Here is an 18,318-nt window from a genome sequence, read left to right on the forward strand (position 1 = left end):
GGGAGCCTGCAGGATTTCATCTGAGGGTATGCACATAAATCTGTCAATTTGCGTTCATCTTACGTCATCTCAAACACGCATGGTGAACACAATGCACTCATCATACTTTCTGTTTTTTTGTTGTTGTTGTTTTGGTTCCATTATGCACAGCAGAATGAACGGCAACTGCGTATACGTGCGCTTCATGGTGTAACTCGGAAGGCAGCTTGCTGCTGCTCGCAAACAGCATTTTTTGAGGAGACAGCTGATTGCAAGGAATTAATTTGCATCTTTGTTTACACTGCACGCTTAGTCACGCTCGTGTCCAAGGTGAAGTTATCTCCACTGTCATCTCCTATTATACCCAATTTTTATAACCTATAATAGTATTTATAAGGTGTATAGATAGATAGACAGTATTTATAGTGTTGATTTAACTTGTATGTCATTTGTGGTGTCATTACTTTTTTGGGACTTTCAGGAATGTGTGGATCCCTGTGTGTTGTGGAAACTATTGATGTTGTCATCGGCTAAAACGCATGCACAGGTTACTTCCTGAACGAGTGCACTCCTGAGTCCGAGTTGCTTTCACATTCACTTGAATAGTGCTACAATTCCAATGCAACCGAACTCAGACCACCTCCTACATGTAGTCTTGGGTTTGGTACTGCGGTGCGCACCCCGGTTTGCATGACAGCTTTCACATTACCAGTTTTTCATGCGAACCGTGCTCTGTTTTGAACTAAACTGCCAGTGTGAAAGCACCCTTATGCAGCACTCCCATGAGAACTGCTAAAACGCAGTGAAACTTGATGCATTTGGCAAAAGACATCCATTTAGCAAATGTTTTCATGGAAAAAGATTGAAAAACAGTGCGAGCGGATGCAAAAAAATGGTTCGGTTTGAACGCCCCTTGTTCATGTGACAGCACTAGCAGAAGTTTATCAAAGTTACTTCTCAAAAAGACAGACTTTTGTCACAGTTGATAGTAGGTAGTTTGTATTCTGTATTCGTAAATATTCCGATACTGGTTTACTGCGTGAGAAACCGCTCCAAATGATTCAGTGAGATGTCCGAACGAATTGTAATGAAGTACGAATAGATTCAGACAATTTTGCAAGCCCGTCTGGCCAATTTACTGACTACCACCCCTGGAGTCCTGAGTTCGAATTCAGGGTGTGCTGAGTGACTCCAGCCAGGTCTCCTAAGCAACCAAATTGGCCCGGTTGCTAGGGAGGGTAGAGTCACATGGGGTAACCTCCTCGTGGTCGCTGTAATGTGGTTCGCTCTCGTTGGGGCGCGTGGTGAGTTGTGCGTGGATGCCGCGGAGAATAGCGTGAAGCCTCCACACTTGCTATGTCTCCGTGGTAACGCACTCAACAAACTCAAAGAAATGGACTGAGGCGAGTCACTACGCCACCACAATGACTTGGAGCATACTGGGCATTCCAAATTGTGGGGAAAAAAGGGAGAAAAAAATTTGGTAATTGGTAAATATCAATAATCAAATATTTCCATTGACTAATGAACTAGTTTAGGCTGTTTACGGTTGCTAAAGAACAGTGTAACTTGGCACATATATATATATATATATACTGTAGAATGTGCCCCCCAGGCCTCCATATGCCTTGCAACTGGGCTCTTTTTCCTCTAGCGTTCAATCACAAGTGAGAAATCTTAGGGTTATTTTTGATTCATCATGAAGTTTTGATAAATTAGTGCAGTGGTAAAGAGAAGTTTCTTTCATCTAAGCTCTGTCGCTAAATTAAAACAGTTTCTTTCTCCGAAAGATCTGGAGACTGTAATCCATGCTCTTATAACATCACATTTGGATTACTGTAATTCTCTGTACATCGGTCTGCCTCAAATGGCTATTTCTCGTCTTCAAAATACGTATCTTATTTGTAAAAAATGCGGAAGCAGACTTCTTACGGTACAAAAAAGAAGGATCATATTTCTCCTGTTTTTGTAACTTTACATTGGCTTCCAGTCAATTATAGAATTGATTTTAAAATTGCTGTCTATGTGTACAAGGCTTTACCTCATGTTGCAATTGTTTTTAGATGTTTTATATTTTACTGTGCAACACTTAGGTGCAACTTTGTTGCTTTTAAATGTGCTCTAGAAATATTTCTCTCTGTCTCACAAGAGAATACATACACATACTTTTCCCTGAGGCTTTGACATTTGGATAGACCTCACACAAAGCTTGTTCTTGATACATGATAAACAATAATTGTACCTTATACCTTTCCTCTGCAATTAAGTATATCAGCAGAAGGTCAATTAAAGGGATTTTATGAGATTCCACATAACTTTTATCTCTTTTAACCTTTTGGTGGCAGATTTTATGTATGCCCTAAACTTTTGTTGCATGAGTGAAACGTAAACAACCCATTTCCTTGCATATTAAGTCCACATTGACACAATCCCCTGTAGCTCTTGAGTTCTGAGGTCCATGAATTTTAGTTTCTTTTAACAGCCCATATGGTTGTATGCCCGAATGTCATGATTAGAGGCTGTTTCCAGTGTTGGCGGCACTTCTTATGCTGTGGGAAACCCACCCTTACTAGGGAGCCTGCCTCTGGTGCACCACATGAAAACAAATGTTGGTTAACTAATCATCCCTCAGCTGGCAAAGGGAACCTGGTGTGACCGCCACAGCAAGCAATTCTGTCTCAGATCCAAAGTGGGCAGGGCAAGAATACTGGCCAACATGATTCTAGTGATCATGTCCAATTTAATTCTCATTCACAACAAAAAAGGTTTGACTTAATTCCAATACATATGTTGGCGATATGTCAGCCTTTATAAATGTGTGGACAGCTGTGCCGCTAGAGAAAGAGTTACATTTATTGGCTTGGCGCGCATTTTCTTTCCTTACATGAAATAAAAACTGACTACTTTCTTCAAACATGTTTCAGGTCTTATTATAAACAAAATCATCAGTCAACATTATTCCAAAGTTCATCAAAGTGTAATAACTTGCTTTGCCTCTGAAACAACTTTTGTTCCCTATCTGTCACTCACTAGATGTTGTGTCGATGTAGTGACACTAGGGGTCGCTCTTGGGAGCCCCAAACACCTCTGATCTTTGAGAAAAGGCCAATGGGATTTGGCGAGTGGAATTTGCATGCCACTCCCCCGGACATATGGGTACAAAAGGAGCTGGCTCGCAACCACTCATTAAATTTTTTCTTTGGAGCCGAGTGGATGATTCATTGAATTTCACTGCCATTCCATTCACCTCTGTATGCTGTTGGATTTACGGCGCATTTCAGCGGTTTCTCCCGCTTGTCTACGGGTTGAGTGCAGCGAATGCTCCTAGGTACTTCGACACAAGTACATGAGGGCAGACGCTTCAAGCTAGGCAAGCTCGATTACATGCGTTGTTGTGTTCAAAATATGTCAGACTGCTATTCATAAAACAACACAATCTCAACGCTGCCACAAGGGGCACTGTAGCGGACATTAGTATGAACTGTCTGCTTCTCTGGAGAGTTTTATCTCTCAACTACTGTCTTGGCGGAGCAACAGTTTGACAAGAATATTGCTGCGCAAGTACGTCAAAGTCAATATATTTATAGAAACTTTCCACTGGATGAAAAGACATCCAGTTTTATTGCACAGACCTTTGAAGGTAATTCTATCTCCCCCTTGAGAACCTACATTTGTTTCCGCCACAGTAACGCAATAAAGCACGCTAAGCTTGTTCAACTCGATGTGCAGATGCCAACGCGTACTTTCATAAAGTATGTTTCTGGTCTAAAAGTCTTGCCTTACATTGTTTTCTCACTGATAATCCTGGAAATATGTCACATTAAGGAAGAAATATGGGTTGCGAATGTCATTTTAGGCTGACTTTCTATTCCAACAGTCTATAATTATCTAAAATGCTAAATCGGAGAGAGGGCATGAATCAAGATGTCAGAGTCAAAATCATACTATAAATAATTCATTATATTATTTCAACAAGTGGTTTTAATGTTTTTAAAGGTTATTTTACAGCTTAACGTATGCTTTGTAGAAACAAAATAAAAATATCACATCTTCCAAACACACCCGCATCCAAACCTGCACAAACATTGAGTTGTGCCAAGGGTTGTATCAAAGCCCTTTACTGATAAACACGCTTGATTAAGTGGGGCAGTAAATGGCAGGGCGTCACTAATTTTCATAGAATGAGGTTTAGGTCCTTGGTGGCAAACAGATGCTGAGACAGATGCAGAAGACTGAAAATAGATCTGAGGACAGATTTTGCTCTATGTCAAAACTCTACACAAATCTCAGCTCAACTACATCATAAAAGAAAGCAAACACAAATGAGAGCTCTTTAATATCTCGATTCTCCTGGCCAGCATCTCACAACCAGAGAAAAAAGCCCCAGTATTTTCACGTCTTCACTAGAGCTTCACAAAAGATCTCAATAATTTCACAAACAGTGCTCATAGTTGAAAAGAGACCAATGTTTCTGTTCACATTTCAGTTAAAACAGTAACTTTTACTTTAATATCAGAGGTACATGGTACTTAAATAAACTTGTATGTATTCTTTGTAGCCTGTTAGACAACATCACTTTGTATTACGGGTATTTAAAATAAGACACAGAGCTGCGCACACAGACCTGAACACTTGGTGCACAAAACATGATGACAGTAACAATCAACAGTAATCAATTAATCATGAATGGAGGAGTATAATATAAACTTCAGATTTCACAAAACAAGAAGTTGCTAAATGTAACAACAAAATCAACAATAAAAATGGTTTAACCAGTGAAATTTACTCAAATTGGCGAATAAATATGACAAGGTTTTTTACTTTAGGATTGATGCATGATGACGAATTGTAAAGATATCAAACTGTCACATACCTGTGTAATATTTTCTTATAAGCTAGAGCATTAATTTTAAAATGCTTGAATTTAAGTACAAATGATGAATTTATTTTCAAGTTCACACTTTTCACTTATTCAATGTTAAAAGTACTTAATATTTTCTGCTATATGTACTTCTCCACAAAAAAGGAATTTACGAGAAATATAGACATCACTTTTAGGAGAGACAAAGACTTAAATTAGATAATTACATTGTCACAAGAGCTATGAGAGCAACCTCTGAGCAATAAAAATCCCTCTTAGAGTACTACCCCTCTATGAGTAACTATACAAATATGACACAATATTCATCAAATTATTTTTTTAATATACAACAGTTAGTTCCGGTCCTCGAATCTGATTGGACGAGAGACGTTCCATGAGCACTGATGGTCTGACACCATCAGCACTCTGATGCTTCACTGTGTGTGTATCACTCCACTTTTGTTCGTGCTATTCTAAACTAAAATGTAAGAGCAGTGCAGATCTGTTAAGAGCTTTGGTTTGTCTTTTGTTTTTCATATTACATCTGTTAGCCAGCAGGTGGTGGCAAAAGATTATTTTTGTGTGTAATATGAGCCAGTTAGGTGACATGAAGTGAATCCTCGTCAGCCAGTGTCTATAAAACAGCTCTTTGTGATCACTTGTTTTACTACTACTAAAGCTAGAAAACTAGCTTTAAACTGCTTTAAATGAACAACTTCAGCATTATGGCTCATCACAGCTGAGAGACACAACAGACTGATTAATTACACAATGGGTGCTGTTTAAAATGGTGGAGGACATTGCAGTTTCTATAGTGATTGACTCTTGCCCACCAGCTACTGTGAAATAGGGAGAAATACCCCCTCTTGGACACTATTTTTCCACTGAGAAAGCTGATCTTCAGAAAGCTGACAGCATCTCTGGTGGGGAGTGGCAACATGTGATCACACAAGCTCCATCTCTCTCTCTCTCTCTCTCTCTCTCTCTCGCGCTCTCTCTCTCACTAACACACACACACACACACACATCCTTGTTTGTCCAATAACTTGTTAGAAACAGCACAATCCGTGATACTATTTCTGAAGTGACATTTTTGAATTACTAACGGAGGCTTGGATGCATCATTTGGTTTGAACCAGCAATGGCAGACTCTGATCTGTCGCATAAGAAAGTAGTTCCATGCACAAATGCATTTTTATGACCGTACTCAGTTTTTCTTCATTTTTAAAAATTTATTTGTTCATTGAACTGTTGTATATAAGCAATATCACACTTGCAATTGTGCTATATGGCCCTAAATCAACACTGCTGTGATTACCTGTGGCCGAATCACAGCATTACTGATGTAGGGCATCGCACTCTTGCTCATGTAATATTGCTTTAATATTCTGCAGTGACATTTCTAAATATCATTGCTAGGTGCTAGCTTTATTTGTGCAAACTTGGAAACATAAAGTTTGTAGAAACTGAAAGCAAACTAGAACCTGTTTGCTTATAAATGCAGTACAAGTCAATTTTCTGCACACCAACTTCTGTAAATGAGCTTCGCCATGATACACAAACTTTAGAAATTTACAATTTTAATATATATCTTATTTATCGGAAAAAATTCACCAACAATAATGCTTAACCTTAGCTGATGTCAAATTTAACACAGAATTACTTTGTCAGGCATCAATCCATGGGCTTACATTTATTTACAGCAGAGCGCTACCCACAATCTGTACTGTGTCACTGACCCATCATAATTTGGGCATTTGAGTTACTATATTTAGATATTTAAGCAACATGTCTGTCTACTGCTGGCAAAAAGCTAAGCAAAATGTTACGAGGAAAAACAAAAAGGAGCCAAGACTACAAAAATACACTTAAATCTTAAAATAATCCAGGATAGACTTTCTTATGTGTGGACACGTCTGATCTTATCCATAAGACATCTGATGATTTACACCCAAAGTTGCTTTAAATACTAAGAATTACAGGGTGGATTTCTGAGTTTAAACTCTGCATAAAATTATCTGAATATGAACTGTAGTGTTTTGCAACAGAAAACTAGCTATCAATCATTGGGTCAATCTCATGAAAACATGTCACCCAACAATCAATAGAGAGAGAAAATACAAATAAAAGTGTGCTTAATATTAAGCCTTTTTTTCTATCATGATGTATAAATATTTTTCCATATATATATATATATATAGTATATGACATGTTTTTGTGAGAGTCACCCCATAACAGATGTAGTTTTATAGTAAGAGTTTTGATCTTACCTTGGGGCCAGCAAGCCCAGGTAGACCAGGTACCCCACTTTCACCCTGCACAGGAAACATTTAAACTTAGAAACAGAGGACTTCCATCAAAGACACAGAATTTTGATGATGACTATCAAAAGATACATACTTGCAGAGTAAAGAAATGTAGTGCTAAGCATTAGTACTGGGATTTATGAGCAAAAGTTAATAACTTTTTTAATTCATTTGAGATTTCTTACAATCGGTCCAGGTTTTCCGGGTGGTCCCATTTCGCCATGTTCTCCTGGGATTCCCTATGACAGTTTGAATAAACAACACAATGTTTGGCAAACATTTCATGTATTATTCAATCATTTTAAAGGGATATCTGCTCTTTACCTTGGTTCCTTGCATTCCAAAGTCACCTAATTCCAATTTGGAAAATTCAGGGCCCTAAAGTGAAAGATTTCACATTAAATACATTCACAGTCATTGTGGTCTCTGTTTAATAGAAAGAGTTCTTATGCACATAACCTTTAAATAAATTAAATGTTTACAACATCTGAAACTCACTATGGGTACTGATGGTCCCGGCGGCCCTGGTGGTCCCATTTCTCCCTGTTAGAAGATTGAGGACAAGGATAGGAATATGTCACAAGCCATTACATATATGTATATTTAAAAGACTGATGAAAATACTGTAACTACCCCAATATTTTTATACCTATTCTTTGTGTACCATGCCTGCATCATGCCAATAGTGCATAATCAAGGTGTATCTATTCATTTACGTTTATTCATTTGGCAGATGCTTTTATCCAAACTGACTTAATGAATTGAAGGTATACATTGTTATCATCGGTTTGCTTGTTCCTTGGGAAACAACACTATTACCTTAGCATTGATATTGCCATGCTTTCACAAGTGAGCTACAGGAAAACATTTTCATTAAACATCTAACCACAACTATTTGTGACCTTACTTTGGGTCCGTCCAATCCCCTCTCCCCTTTTTTTCCTGGTTCGCCTGCTTCGCCCTATAAATGGAAAAATAAAACATTTACTGTGAAGCTTTAAGGATATCAGAATATGTACTTAACATTTTACTCACTTTCAGTCCATCTCGACTAGGCCCTCCAGATGCTCCCTTCTCTCCTGGCTTCCCCTGGTGGACAAATAGATCACAACGGTTACTCATATAGCAATAGCTGTCCTGATTGGTTGATAGGCAGTTACTAAGGTGGTCTGATGATTGCTAGGGTGTTCAGGGTGGATGTGTTTTAGGTGGTCACAAGGGTGTTGTAAGGTGGTTGCTCTGCTATTTTGGGTGGATGCTAGGGTGTTTCTAAATGGTTTGTTTAAATCCAGAAGCATAAGTATGAGTAAAAGTACTAGTGACGCTTGCCTTAGAAAAAAACACTAACAATTATTTTGTACTCACGGGTTTCCCGTCAGGTCCAGGTGGTCCCTCTCTGCCTTTCTCCCCTCGGAAACCCTGCGTTCAAACAGCGAGGAGTGCATTTTAGAGTTAAAAGATGACCCAGCAAATACAGTACAACATTGGACCTCAGTACTAAGTCCATCCATCTAGGAATCTGCTTGATTCTCCTTTTGGACATAGTCAGTACTTTTCCATGCACTAATAAAATCCATTTCAGTCAGACTAAAACATTAATTTGTCTTTTTAAAACCGAGGTATGTAATTTCTGCACCACTAGCGCCACCAAAAGGAATTTTTATTTTCTCCCCTTTTCTCCCCAATTTGGAATACCCAATTCCCATTGCTCTCTAAGTCCTTGTGGTAGTGTAGTGACTCACCTCAATCTGGGTGGTGGAGGATAAATCTCAGTTGCCTCCGCATCTGAGACCGTCAATACACGCATCTTATCACGTGGTTTATTGAGCACGTTACCATGGAGACATAACGTGTGTGGAAGCTCACCCTATTCTCCGTGGTATCCACGCACAACTCACCACGCACCCCACCGAGAGCGAGAACCACATTATAGTGACCACGAGATTAACCCAACGTGTCTCTACCCACCCATGACCAGGCAATGGGAAGCCTGACTGGTGTCACTCAGCACGCCCTGGATTCAAACTTGTGACTCCAGGTGTGGTAGTCAGCGTCTTTACTTGCTGAGCTACCCAGGCCCCCTTTCAAAACAGCTTTCTTAATACAACCCCCTATTTGCCGTTGATAAACCAATCAGATAGACACGCCCCCAACTCACACCATCGGTTGAGTCATTGTTATTGTCTCTCTTGAAACGGTCACTCAAAACAAACAGAGGGATTTTTGTTTTTTAACAAAACACACCTTTCATATGTCATGTAAATGCTTTATTCCAGTTTTTTCTCCAATTTAACAGCTTAGTCTCGTGGAAGTTCCATAATGGCTAAATTTGCTTACAGCACCATTAACAACGACTAGTCGTTCAAACTAGTTTTGCGCATCCCTAGTATAAACTTTATTCGGACCACAACTGTTCTCGGCATTGTGTGTATGCTCAAAAAGTCAGAGGTGACACGCAACATGTATTTTTGATGTCCTTCCTTTAAATATTAGATTACACATTGTATCATGTATACTTATACAGAAAAATATATATGCAAAATGCAAAATAACACTGTAGCTTGTATGTAAATGTACACACAAACTTAAAACTGACCATAGGCCCTGGTAGGCCAGGCAGGCCTGGCTTACCACTCGGACAGTCACAACCATCTACAGCAGGAGATCGCGCCATAGGACACTAATGGGTAAAACACATTACACATAAAAAAAACAACCACACCAGATTCAAACAACTAACTAAACCAAAGCACAAAAACTGCTTTAAACATTTTAAAAACATAAATAGTTCAGTTAGGAAACTCACCCTTTCATCATCCTGTGACAAAAAAAAAAAAGAAAAAAGTATCTATTTCAGTGGAAAAGAAAGGGCATAAAATGCTTTACATTATTTACTATATTAGGATATGTTAATCGATCAATAACCCTGTGTTCCTGGAACAACATTCATATCAATCAATCAGATCTTAGGAGTATATTTATGGTTAAGGTACAGCTTAGGGCTTGGGTTAAAACTGAGAAATATGTGTGTTAAATTTGGTTTTACGTTGAAATTATGGTTCTGGTTAATGGGAGTTTTGTTCCAGGACCAACAAGAGATGCTGGTCCATAATCTTGTCCTAATTAGCTATATCACATTGTCCAGCAGATAACATGAGCTAATAGTGAGTCGACACAATCTTACCACAGAGTAAATTTCACATGCCGTTTCTCGCTCGCTCTGTAGAGGGTCACAGTAAAGTCGTAATTTCTGTAGCACAATCTAACACAGAAACACAATACAGAAAATGTTGTTATTTCACACTGATCCAACTGTTTGAAGGATGTTATCATGGTAACAACTTCCAGATTCATAACTAGTTTAATTTGGTTCAGCACATTTGGGTTGGGCAGGTGTGTTCGACAGAATTATGAAAATGTTGATGGAGTCACTCACAGGGACTGTTGTCTCTATTTTGACTTTCTTGGCCACCTGGGTCTTTCCGTTAATGTAGATGGGAACCACTGGATCTAAGAGCTGCTTCTCCACATACATGCCGTCTACGAAACAAGTAATGCGTTTGGGTTTCACCAGGAACTTCAACTGGTGCCAGTCTGTGTCAAAGAGCCTCTATGGAAATATAGATCAAACTGTAAATAAATGTACACCTTCAGACCTATCATTTCTCAAAATACACATCCTAATGAATAACAGACTGCATAAGACATAATACACAACAAATATTACTTTACATTTATTTTAGTTACATTAAACAGAAATGATTAAACAACAAAATCCTGCTTTGCTCTTATTACAGTATGGATATATATATTTTTTTAAATGGCTGCTTTCCAATTTGAATATAATGCATTCAAATTGGAAAGCAGCCATTTAAAAAACATAAACAAAGGATGCACTTTGCTGGTGATGGCAAAGAACATACTTTTCAGTATGTAGCAAGACAGCACTACAGTAATGGGACATGCTAAAACAGTCACCATTGTCACTTTGACACATACTATTTTCTCATTACTATAATTTGTTATGCACTAATTGAAATCTTGCATACTATTTAGGACCGGGACGGACCCAGTGTTTTTCTTAAAAGTTAAATGTGATGTAATGAACCTTGATGCCTCTGTCATTAAATATGACTGTCTGCTCTGTCTTCAAGGTGCTGGTGGAGGTGAAGGTGACTGATTTGTCTGCTCCGTTAATGGTCACCGCAACCTGTTTGACCCCGTCCTGAGACAACACCCTCAAAAGGTCAAACTTCATTCGGTGAGATGGGTTCTTCAAGCGCAGTGTGGTGACAAACACATAGGCTGGAGGGAGGCCTTCTGGAAATATCTCACTGTGAAGTACACCAGTTTATCATGGTGAAGATCAGAGTGGCATGAATCAGCATAAAGGATTTCTCTTTTTTCTATCTATCTATCTATCTATCTATCTATCTATCTATCTATCTATCTATCTATCTATCTATCTATCTATCTATCTATCTGTCTGTCTGTCTGTCTGTCTGTCTGTCTGTCTGTCTGTCTGTCTGTCTGTCTGTCTACTTTTCTATCTACCGGTATCTATCTATCTATCTGTCTGTCTGTCTGTCTTTCTACCTGTCTATCTGTCTGTCTACTTACTTTTCTATCTATCTATCTATCTATCTATCTATCTATCTATCTATCTATCTATCTATCTATCTATCTATCTATCTATCTATCTATCTGTCACCATGAGTGACTGAAGAATCACCTGTCTGTCTGTCTGTCTATCTATCTATCTATCTATCTATCTATCTATCTGTCTGTCTGTCTGTCTATCTATCTATCTATCTGTCTACTTATCTGTCTATCTATTTATATGTCTGTCTATCTGTCTGTCTGTCTATCTATCTATCTATCTATCTGTCTGTCTACTTATCTATCTATCTATTTATCTGTCCGTCTGTCTATCTATCTATCTATCTATCTATCTATCTATCTATCTATCTATCTATCTATCTATCTATCTATCTATCTATCTATCTATCTATCTGTCTGTCTGTCTGTCACCATGAGTGACTGAAGAATCACCTGGTGTTGTGAGTGATGTCCAGACGAGGACTGAGCAGTGATGCTCTCTCTGATATCAAAGAACCCTGAACCTTTTGAGCCACCTTCTCTATTCTCATCATGCTCATTAGATCAAATCCCTTCTGATCGTTCACTGTCCCAGAGATCCGCTTCGGACACACCGACTCTGTGAAAGAGAGATGTTGTTGTTCAAGTTTATTTCGACCATTCTTTGAAACTTTGCCTAAATTCTATATAATGCCTCAACATAAGTTACTTAATTATGTTCTATTGGTTGTTCTTTTGTAATTAGCATATACATTCTCTTTAGTGTTTGCCCTTAGTAAACAAAAATCACAAATGAGATCTCTGTAATTTCTCAGTTGTTTCTCCAAGATAGTAATAAGACTGAAGTCAGTATACTATCCAAATTAATTTCATAGCTCTCTATTTTTTACTGTATGTAAACAAATATCTCAGCTATGTCAGTTCTGAATTCTCCCAAGATATTTAAAAAAAAATCAGTGACAAATTGTATCATTAAATGAATCATAACTAAGAACTCGTTGAAGTTTCCTGAGCTTGAAAGAGCATTAGTTAAGCAATACAAAGTTAAACAAATGATCATACAGTCACAGAACAACTGATGATGGGTGAAAATACATGACCATGTAGAGTTAAAAAGTCAACATGGGTAGCTCTAATGGGTTGTTGAGTCTTGTCAGAAGATGGGCATTTGTTTCAGCATTTAACAGAAGTTTTGGGCCAGTGTGACACCAAGTTTTCATTCTGTAGTGTACAAAATAGTACATTCCAAATTCAAGTATAACTCACCCTCACACAGTTTCTGCTCCATCAAGTCCCAAATGGATCCAATAGAGTTGTAGTCTTCCACATGTAGCACATAAGTAGATGATGGCTTGTTAGCCATGGACACTAACTCAGTGTTGGTGATCTCATTTCCCACACCAACTGCAAACAAAACAATATTCTGCATCCTGGCCTCCATGGCTGCATCCTCAACATCATCTTGTGAACGCCCATCCGTGAGAACCACAGCAATACGGTTCCTGGCAGACTGGAGGGTGTGGTTCGGCATCCCAAAGACATGGTCTGAGGCAAACTTGATGGCGCGGCCGGTCCGTGTGTTCCCTTTTAGATATGGAATGGAGGCGATGGCCTCAACCAGTTCTTGACTATTCTGGTGCTTTCCCAGGGGAATCTCTAGTCGAGGTGTGTCGCTGTATTGGACAACCGCCACCTGAGTGTGCCTGGTGCTCACGTCAAAGCCATTGGTTATGTTGATGAGCCAGCGCTTGGCTGTTTCAAAGTTGGGAACTCCTAAGCTTGAGGAGCCATCGATGATGTACGCCAGGTCATTTGGAGTTGTGCTACAACCTGCAAGACCAGGAAGACATTTGCACAAAGGGTCTACTTGTGCACCAAGTAGAGTTACGGTTCCTAATCAAATGTAGGGTAAATTCATGTAAATTGGGCCACTTTTTGACAGTCATTTACCTGAATTCAACCCACTGCGTCAAGTTGAGATCAACTGAATATATATTACTAAGTATTGGTTTTGTGGTTGAGGCATACTGAACTATTTTAAATAAAAGTACTCATGCAAAGCAATTACACTTTAATGCAATTTAAAATTGTTATAATATTCAGATAAGTTTAAACCACCTGACTAATGTTTTAGAGTCTAGGTTCCCACCACTTTATGACCAATGAAATTCCATGAATTTTCCATGGCCTTTCCAGTCATTTGGGATTGCTGGATATGGATTTTGAAAAATAATTTTGATTTAGACCAGTTTGCACTAAATTAATAATTCGGAATGATGTTTGACCTATTTATTGACTAAAAAGGTTCTCACAAATCAGAAATCACTATGTTTTGCTAGCAAGTTTTACTCTACATATGAACAAAATCTAGCTGATGAAATAATTTTAGACAGAGGAAAACTTGTATTAATTTCCATGACTTTTCCAGGCCTGGAAATTACAATTTTGAAAATCCATGTATTGTGGTAAAACTTGAAATTAAATAACAAACCAGCTTGAGTGTCTTTTTGTTGGAGTCCACTAACATGCAGCGAGAAAACACATACAATCAGTGAACTAATCATCCATGTCCTCATGGTATCACAGCAGAACATCAAACCAAGCCAAGCAGCAGGGGAAAAGTCCTGTTAGGAAGATGAAATTACCAAATATAAAGTTTATTATGATAAAATCAATCTAGCTGGTCAATTTGAGACTGCTAACATCTTAAACTGTATTTCATAATTTCTGCCAAGTATTGAAAATGGCTCATAAAAACACTGGTCCCAAAAATAATTTGAACACGTGAGCTACACTTAACAAATAGCCACATAGATAAAAAACGATCCTATCAAACCAAGTGTCATTTATGTTAATGAAAGTTAGCTCAAACAATAGATGTAATGCTAATGTGCTGAACTACACCTGTAGTTACTCTGCTAGTCACCTGTGTGAACTTGAAGGGAACGTGGCTTGATAAGTCTACTAAAAATCCCCTCGAGACCAGTTTGTTCAAAGTCATTGCAAAAAATGGCTTGGAAAGGTGAAGCTATCTCTGAGAAAAGCTCTAGCATGATTTTGTAACTTCATAATTTCAGTGAAATTGCACTTGCAAAACTTTCTGAGAAAATACTGATAAAGTTAACCTATCAGATGATAATACTATGATACTACAGTACTGTTTACCACATACTATGGAGCTTATATAGTTCTGTATAGTACAGCGATATACCATGGTACTTTTTGAAAATAATGTAATTAATAAAACATCTAATATTCCCATTAGCAAATAAAGCATGCAATAAGCCATTAACTCACCAACAATGTGACTCCTGGATCTCAACAATGTTAAACAGTCAGTCACCACCAACAACTTTACAAGATTAACAGCTTGTCACTAACATTAATTACAGTCCAGAGCTGTGACAACATGCGGAAGGCTAGATACAGCCAACGACAATTTTATATCTGCACCCGCAGTGACATAGAGCCTTCCTTGGGACTTCAGGCATCAGAGAGAGGGAGGAGTATGGGTTTAACCCACACAAATCCATCTTCAAAGAAAATCGAGCCAAATGGCTCCAAGCCTCCAATCCTGAGGCCGATTCCATAGGCCGCCACAAATAGCGTAGTCGAAAAAGTCTTTATTTGCTCTGCTGTCATGCATTGAGTTATTTGGAAGAGTCAATTGGCATTACATTAACATCATGTCTGTGCAATATCCTTTGTGTTACAGCGAAAGACTGTGTCTTGATTCTTCCAGTAGCACATAGTTTGTTTCCATCACTTTAGGCCAGATACTAAAACACAGATGTTGGTGTTTCAATTTAGTCCTAATACTGAGAAAATGTTCTTAGGGACCACCGTCATTCTCCAGACCAGTTTCTGCATAAAAGATGTTTAGAAAGAAAGTAACAGACAGGATGGAATTCAACCACATTAGTACTTGGGGAAGAAATATGTACCTGTGAGCTGTTTTGCTAAATTAACCTGTGTATATATTTATACACCACAGACTTGGATACAAATCCCCTATTCAAACAAATTGGTGTATTAGCACAGCTATTTTGGATCAACGGTTGGCTCCAGGGTACCCGAGGAGGTACGCTAGACAAAAATATTGGAGACATAAACTCAGCACAGTACAACAACTGACCTGAAGCATAACTGTTTAGTTTAATCATGTGTAGTGTTTTCAATGTGATGTAATGATGCCAAACTACAGTGCATATGCTGTGCAAGGGTCCTTGGGAATGTATAAAACAGAAGTGATGACATCTCAAGAGAGGAGAAAGCTCCTGTTTACTTCTCCAAAAATATTGGAAGAAAAGGTGGTGTCGGGGAGGGCGATGATGATATTTGATGAACGTTAACTACAAGTTCTTGATACATTTGTGAAAGAGGCTATACAACGTTGCCCTCTAGTGGAAACAAGGGCCTTTACATTTAGTACCACTTTGCCCAAGTAGGTATAGGTGGAAACTCCAAAAGAGGGCTGGGTAACTCCAGAAGGGGCAGGGTTAATGCAGAATGGGGTTGGGCCCAACTCCAAAATGGGGCAACACTTCCACACATGGATAGGGAAGGGTTTGGTTAGGGTCTCTGTTTATCTTTGCTGGCGGTTTAGAACACCCAACCCTTATTGGAGCTCAGACTGCAGCAAGGTCTTCATCCTCTTATGACCATACCCACTAAGATACTTAAGGCCCAGATATACTTCCGGCAGAATCTTAAAACAAACAAAATCTGGTCAAAAAGACTGGGTTTTTAGTTTGTTTCAGTGGTTCGTAATAGCTTGCTGGGGCTTCTAAACACCTTACTGCCATTGGACCAACAGCTGATTTTGTTTACATTGTTCAGTGAGTCAAAATCAGTCAATGTGAACACACCAGGGCAGGGTTATTAGCAAGCTGTGTGTATGTCATGCGATTTTACTTTTGTTTTATTAGTCTACAAAAGGAATCAAATCTACTCAAATACTCTCAAGTGCTCATTCACTCTTTTGTTTTACAGTATATGCTGCTTGTATAAGCACATAACTGGTAATCAGAAGGTTGCCGGTTCGATCCCCAAGGCCACCACCATTGTGTCCTTGAGCAAGGCACTTAACTCCAGGTTGCTCTGGGGGATTGTCCCTGTAATAAATGCACTGTAAATCGCTTTGGATAAAAGCATCTGCCAAATGCATAAATGTGAATGTAACTATGCCTCTATCGTTCTTTTGTCTTTATTCTGCACATTAACACTTTTATACACTCATCTTTGCAGTAGTATCATAAATACAAAAACAGAGTGCAATCAGAACATATAATGGCCGTGTAATGTAAACAAGGAAAATGTAACATTTTGTTCTTCGATATAGTACTTTAAATCATCATTGGGTGGCTAAAACAGCTTTTCTTTCTGATGTAATGTGAATTGATAACGCATTTTAATGGCAGATTAGTTAAGGTTTTACTGAGCCTCCTCATATTTAAATATAGCTCTAAATGCCTCCCGTAGTGGTGTGGCTGGTGTTTGCCAAAAGTATTTCATTGCTCGGCTGTTTAGAACTTCTTTTTACCCCTGAACAAAGAATGTAGAACTTCTACGGAAGTATATCGGGGTTTTGAAGTCATTTACGCCATATGCATACCAATGCATCAAACTTATACCATGTTCAGTGTGATGGTTGAGCCTGTTTCTGAGAACACACCATGTTAATCCATGGATCATTCCTTGACACATCTTGTCGTAAATCATCCTCCACTGTATCCTCCACAACAACTTGTTTTTAATTTGAGTGTGGAAAAAGTGGCTTTGCACGGTGGTTTGGCTAGTCATTGTTAATGTTTGGTTTCACCTTGAGTCTTTACGACGGAAAAGTCAACCGGCTTATTTTATTAGTAAGAGTCTTTTTAGTTTCACAGGGTTAAAACTGTAATTTGTAAGCGCCACAAAACATGCACTTTGTGGACGTGGTTCGTTATTTAGCATGATTCACACGAATCCGTATTCTATGTACTGTTCGTCATATAGTACTTCCACAGTTTTGTCAAATGTTTTTTGCTTCACTTGAGTATAGTTTATGCCTAAAATGCTAGTAGGGTTTCGTTCGTGAACTAATCTGTGTTTAGGCATAAATCATTCTTTTTCACTTCCATTAGGCTTGTTTGTGATGCTAAATGCCTTGCTATGAAAGCAGACCACAGGTGGCTGTAGACAGTGAAATAAGTGCTTTCAAGTCAGCTGTCACTTCTCGTAGTGGATCAGACCTACATGTGCTTTGTTGCTGATGAAGTGGATGTAATTGAAATGCTGTGGCATTTAAATTAATTGAATAGGATGAACAAGTCACCCAATCTACCTGTTTTTTAATCCCTCCCTAAAGCAGTGTATCGGCCTGTTTCCAAGCTGCCATTTCTGTCAAAGTTATTAGAGAAGGTGGTGCTATCCCAATTACTTCCATTTTTAAAGTCAACAGACATTTTTGAACCTCTACAATCAGGTTTTACAGCTTATCATAGCACAGAATCAGCTTTGCTGAAAGTATTTAATGATTTACTGTCTACAGTTGACTCTGGGAAAAGTGCTGTATTAATTCTGTTAGACCTT

At 38.6% G+C, this 18,318-nt stretch overlaps 1 protein-coding gene across 1 annotated transcript in view; it reads right to left on the reverse strand.

Annotated features, from left to right (window-relative positions):
- LOC127648692 (collagen alpha-1(XXI) chain-like) overlaps positions 1-15,165 on the reverse strand; it is a 46,459-nt gene extending 31,294 nt beyond the window's left edge. Inside the window, exons 1-16 of the mRNA XM_052133410.1 lie at positions 15,043-15,165; positions 14,237-14,369; positions 13,012-13,575; positions 12,199-12,364; positions 11,255-11,480; positions 10,583-10,756; positions 10,331-10,408; positions 9,953-9,964; positions 9,743-9,826; positions 8,512-8,565; positions 8,182-8,235; positions 8,054-8,107; positions 7,645-7,689; positions 7,471-7,524; positions 7,332-7,385; positions 7,111-7,155 (exon numbers count right to left, since the gene is read on the reverse strand). Of these exons, the coding sequence (XP_051989370.1) occupies positions 7,111-7,155; positions 7,332-7,385; positions 7,471-7,524; positions 7,645-7,689; positions 8,054-8,107; positions 8,182-8,235; positions 8,512-8,565; positions 9,743-9,826; positions 9,953-9,964; positions 10,331-10,408; positions 10,583-10,756; positions 11,255-11,480; positions 12,199-12,364; positions 13,012-13,575; positions 14,237-14,339 (1,767 nt within the window). The 5' untranslated portion in view covers positions 14,340-14,369; positions 15,043-15,165. The remainder of the gene's footprint in view (positions 1-7,110; positions 7,156-7,331; positions 7,386-7,470; positions 7,525-7,644; positions 7,690-8,053; positions 8,108-8,181; positions 8,236-8,511; positions 8,566-9,742; positions 9,827-9,952; positions 9,965-10,330; positions 10,409-10,582; positions 10,757-11,254; positions 11,481-12,198; positions 12,365-13,011; positions 13,576-14,236; positions 14,370-15,042) is intronic.
- Between the last annotated feature and the right edge of the window lie 3,153 nt (positions 15,166-18,318).

The sequence above is a fragment of the Xyrauchen texanus genome, chromosome 9 (genome assembly GCF_025860055.1).
Source record: "Xyrauchen texanus isolate HMW12.3.18 chromosome 9, RBS_HiC_50CHRs, whole genome shotgun sequence".
In the NCBI taxonomy this organism is placed as follows: Eukaryota; Metazoa; Chordata; class Actinopteri; order Cypriniformes; family Catostomidae; genus Xyrauchen; species Xyrauchen texanus.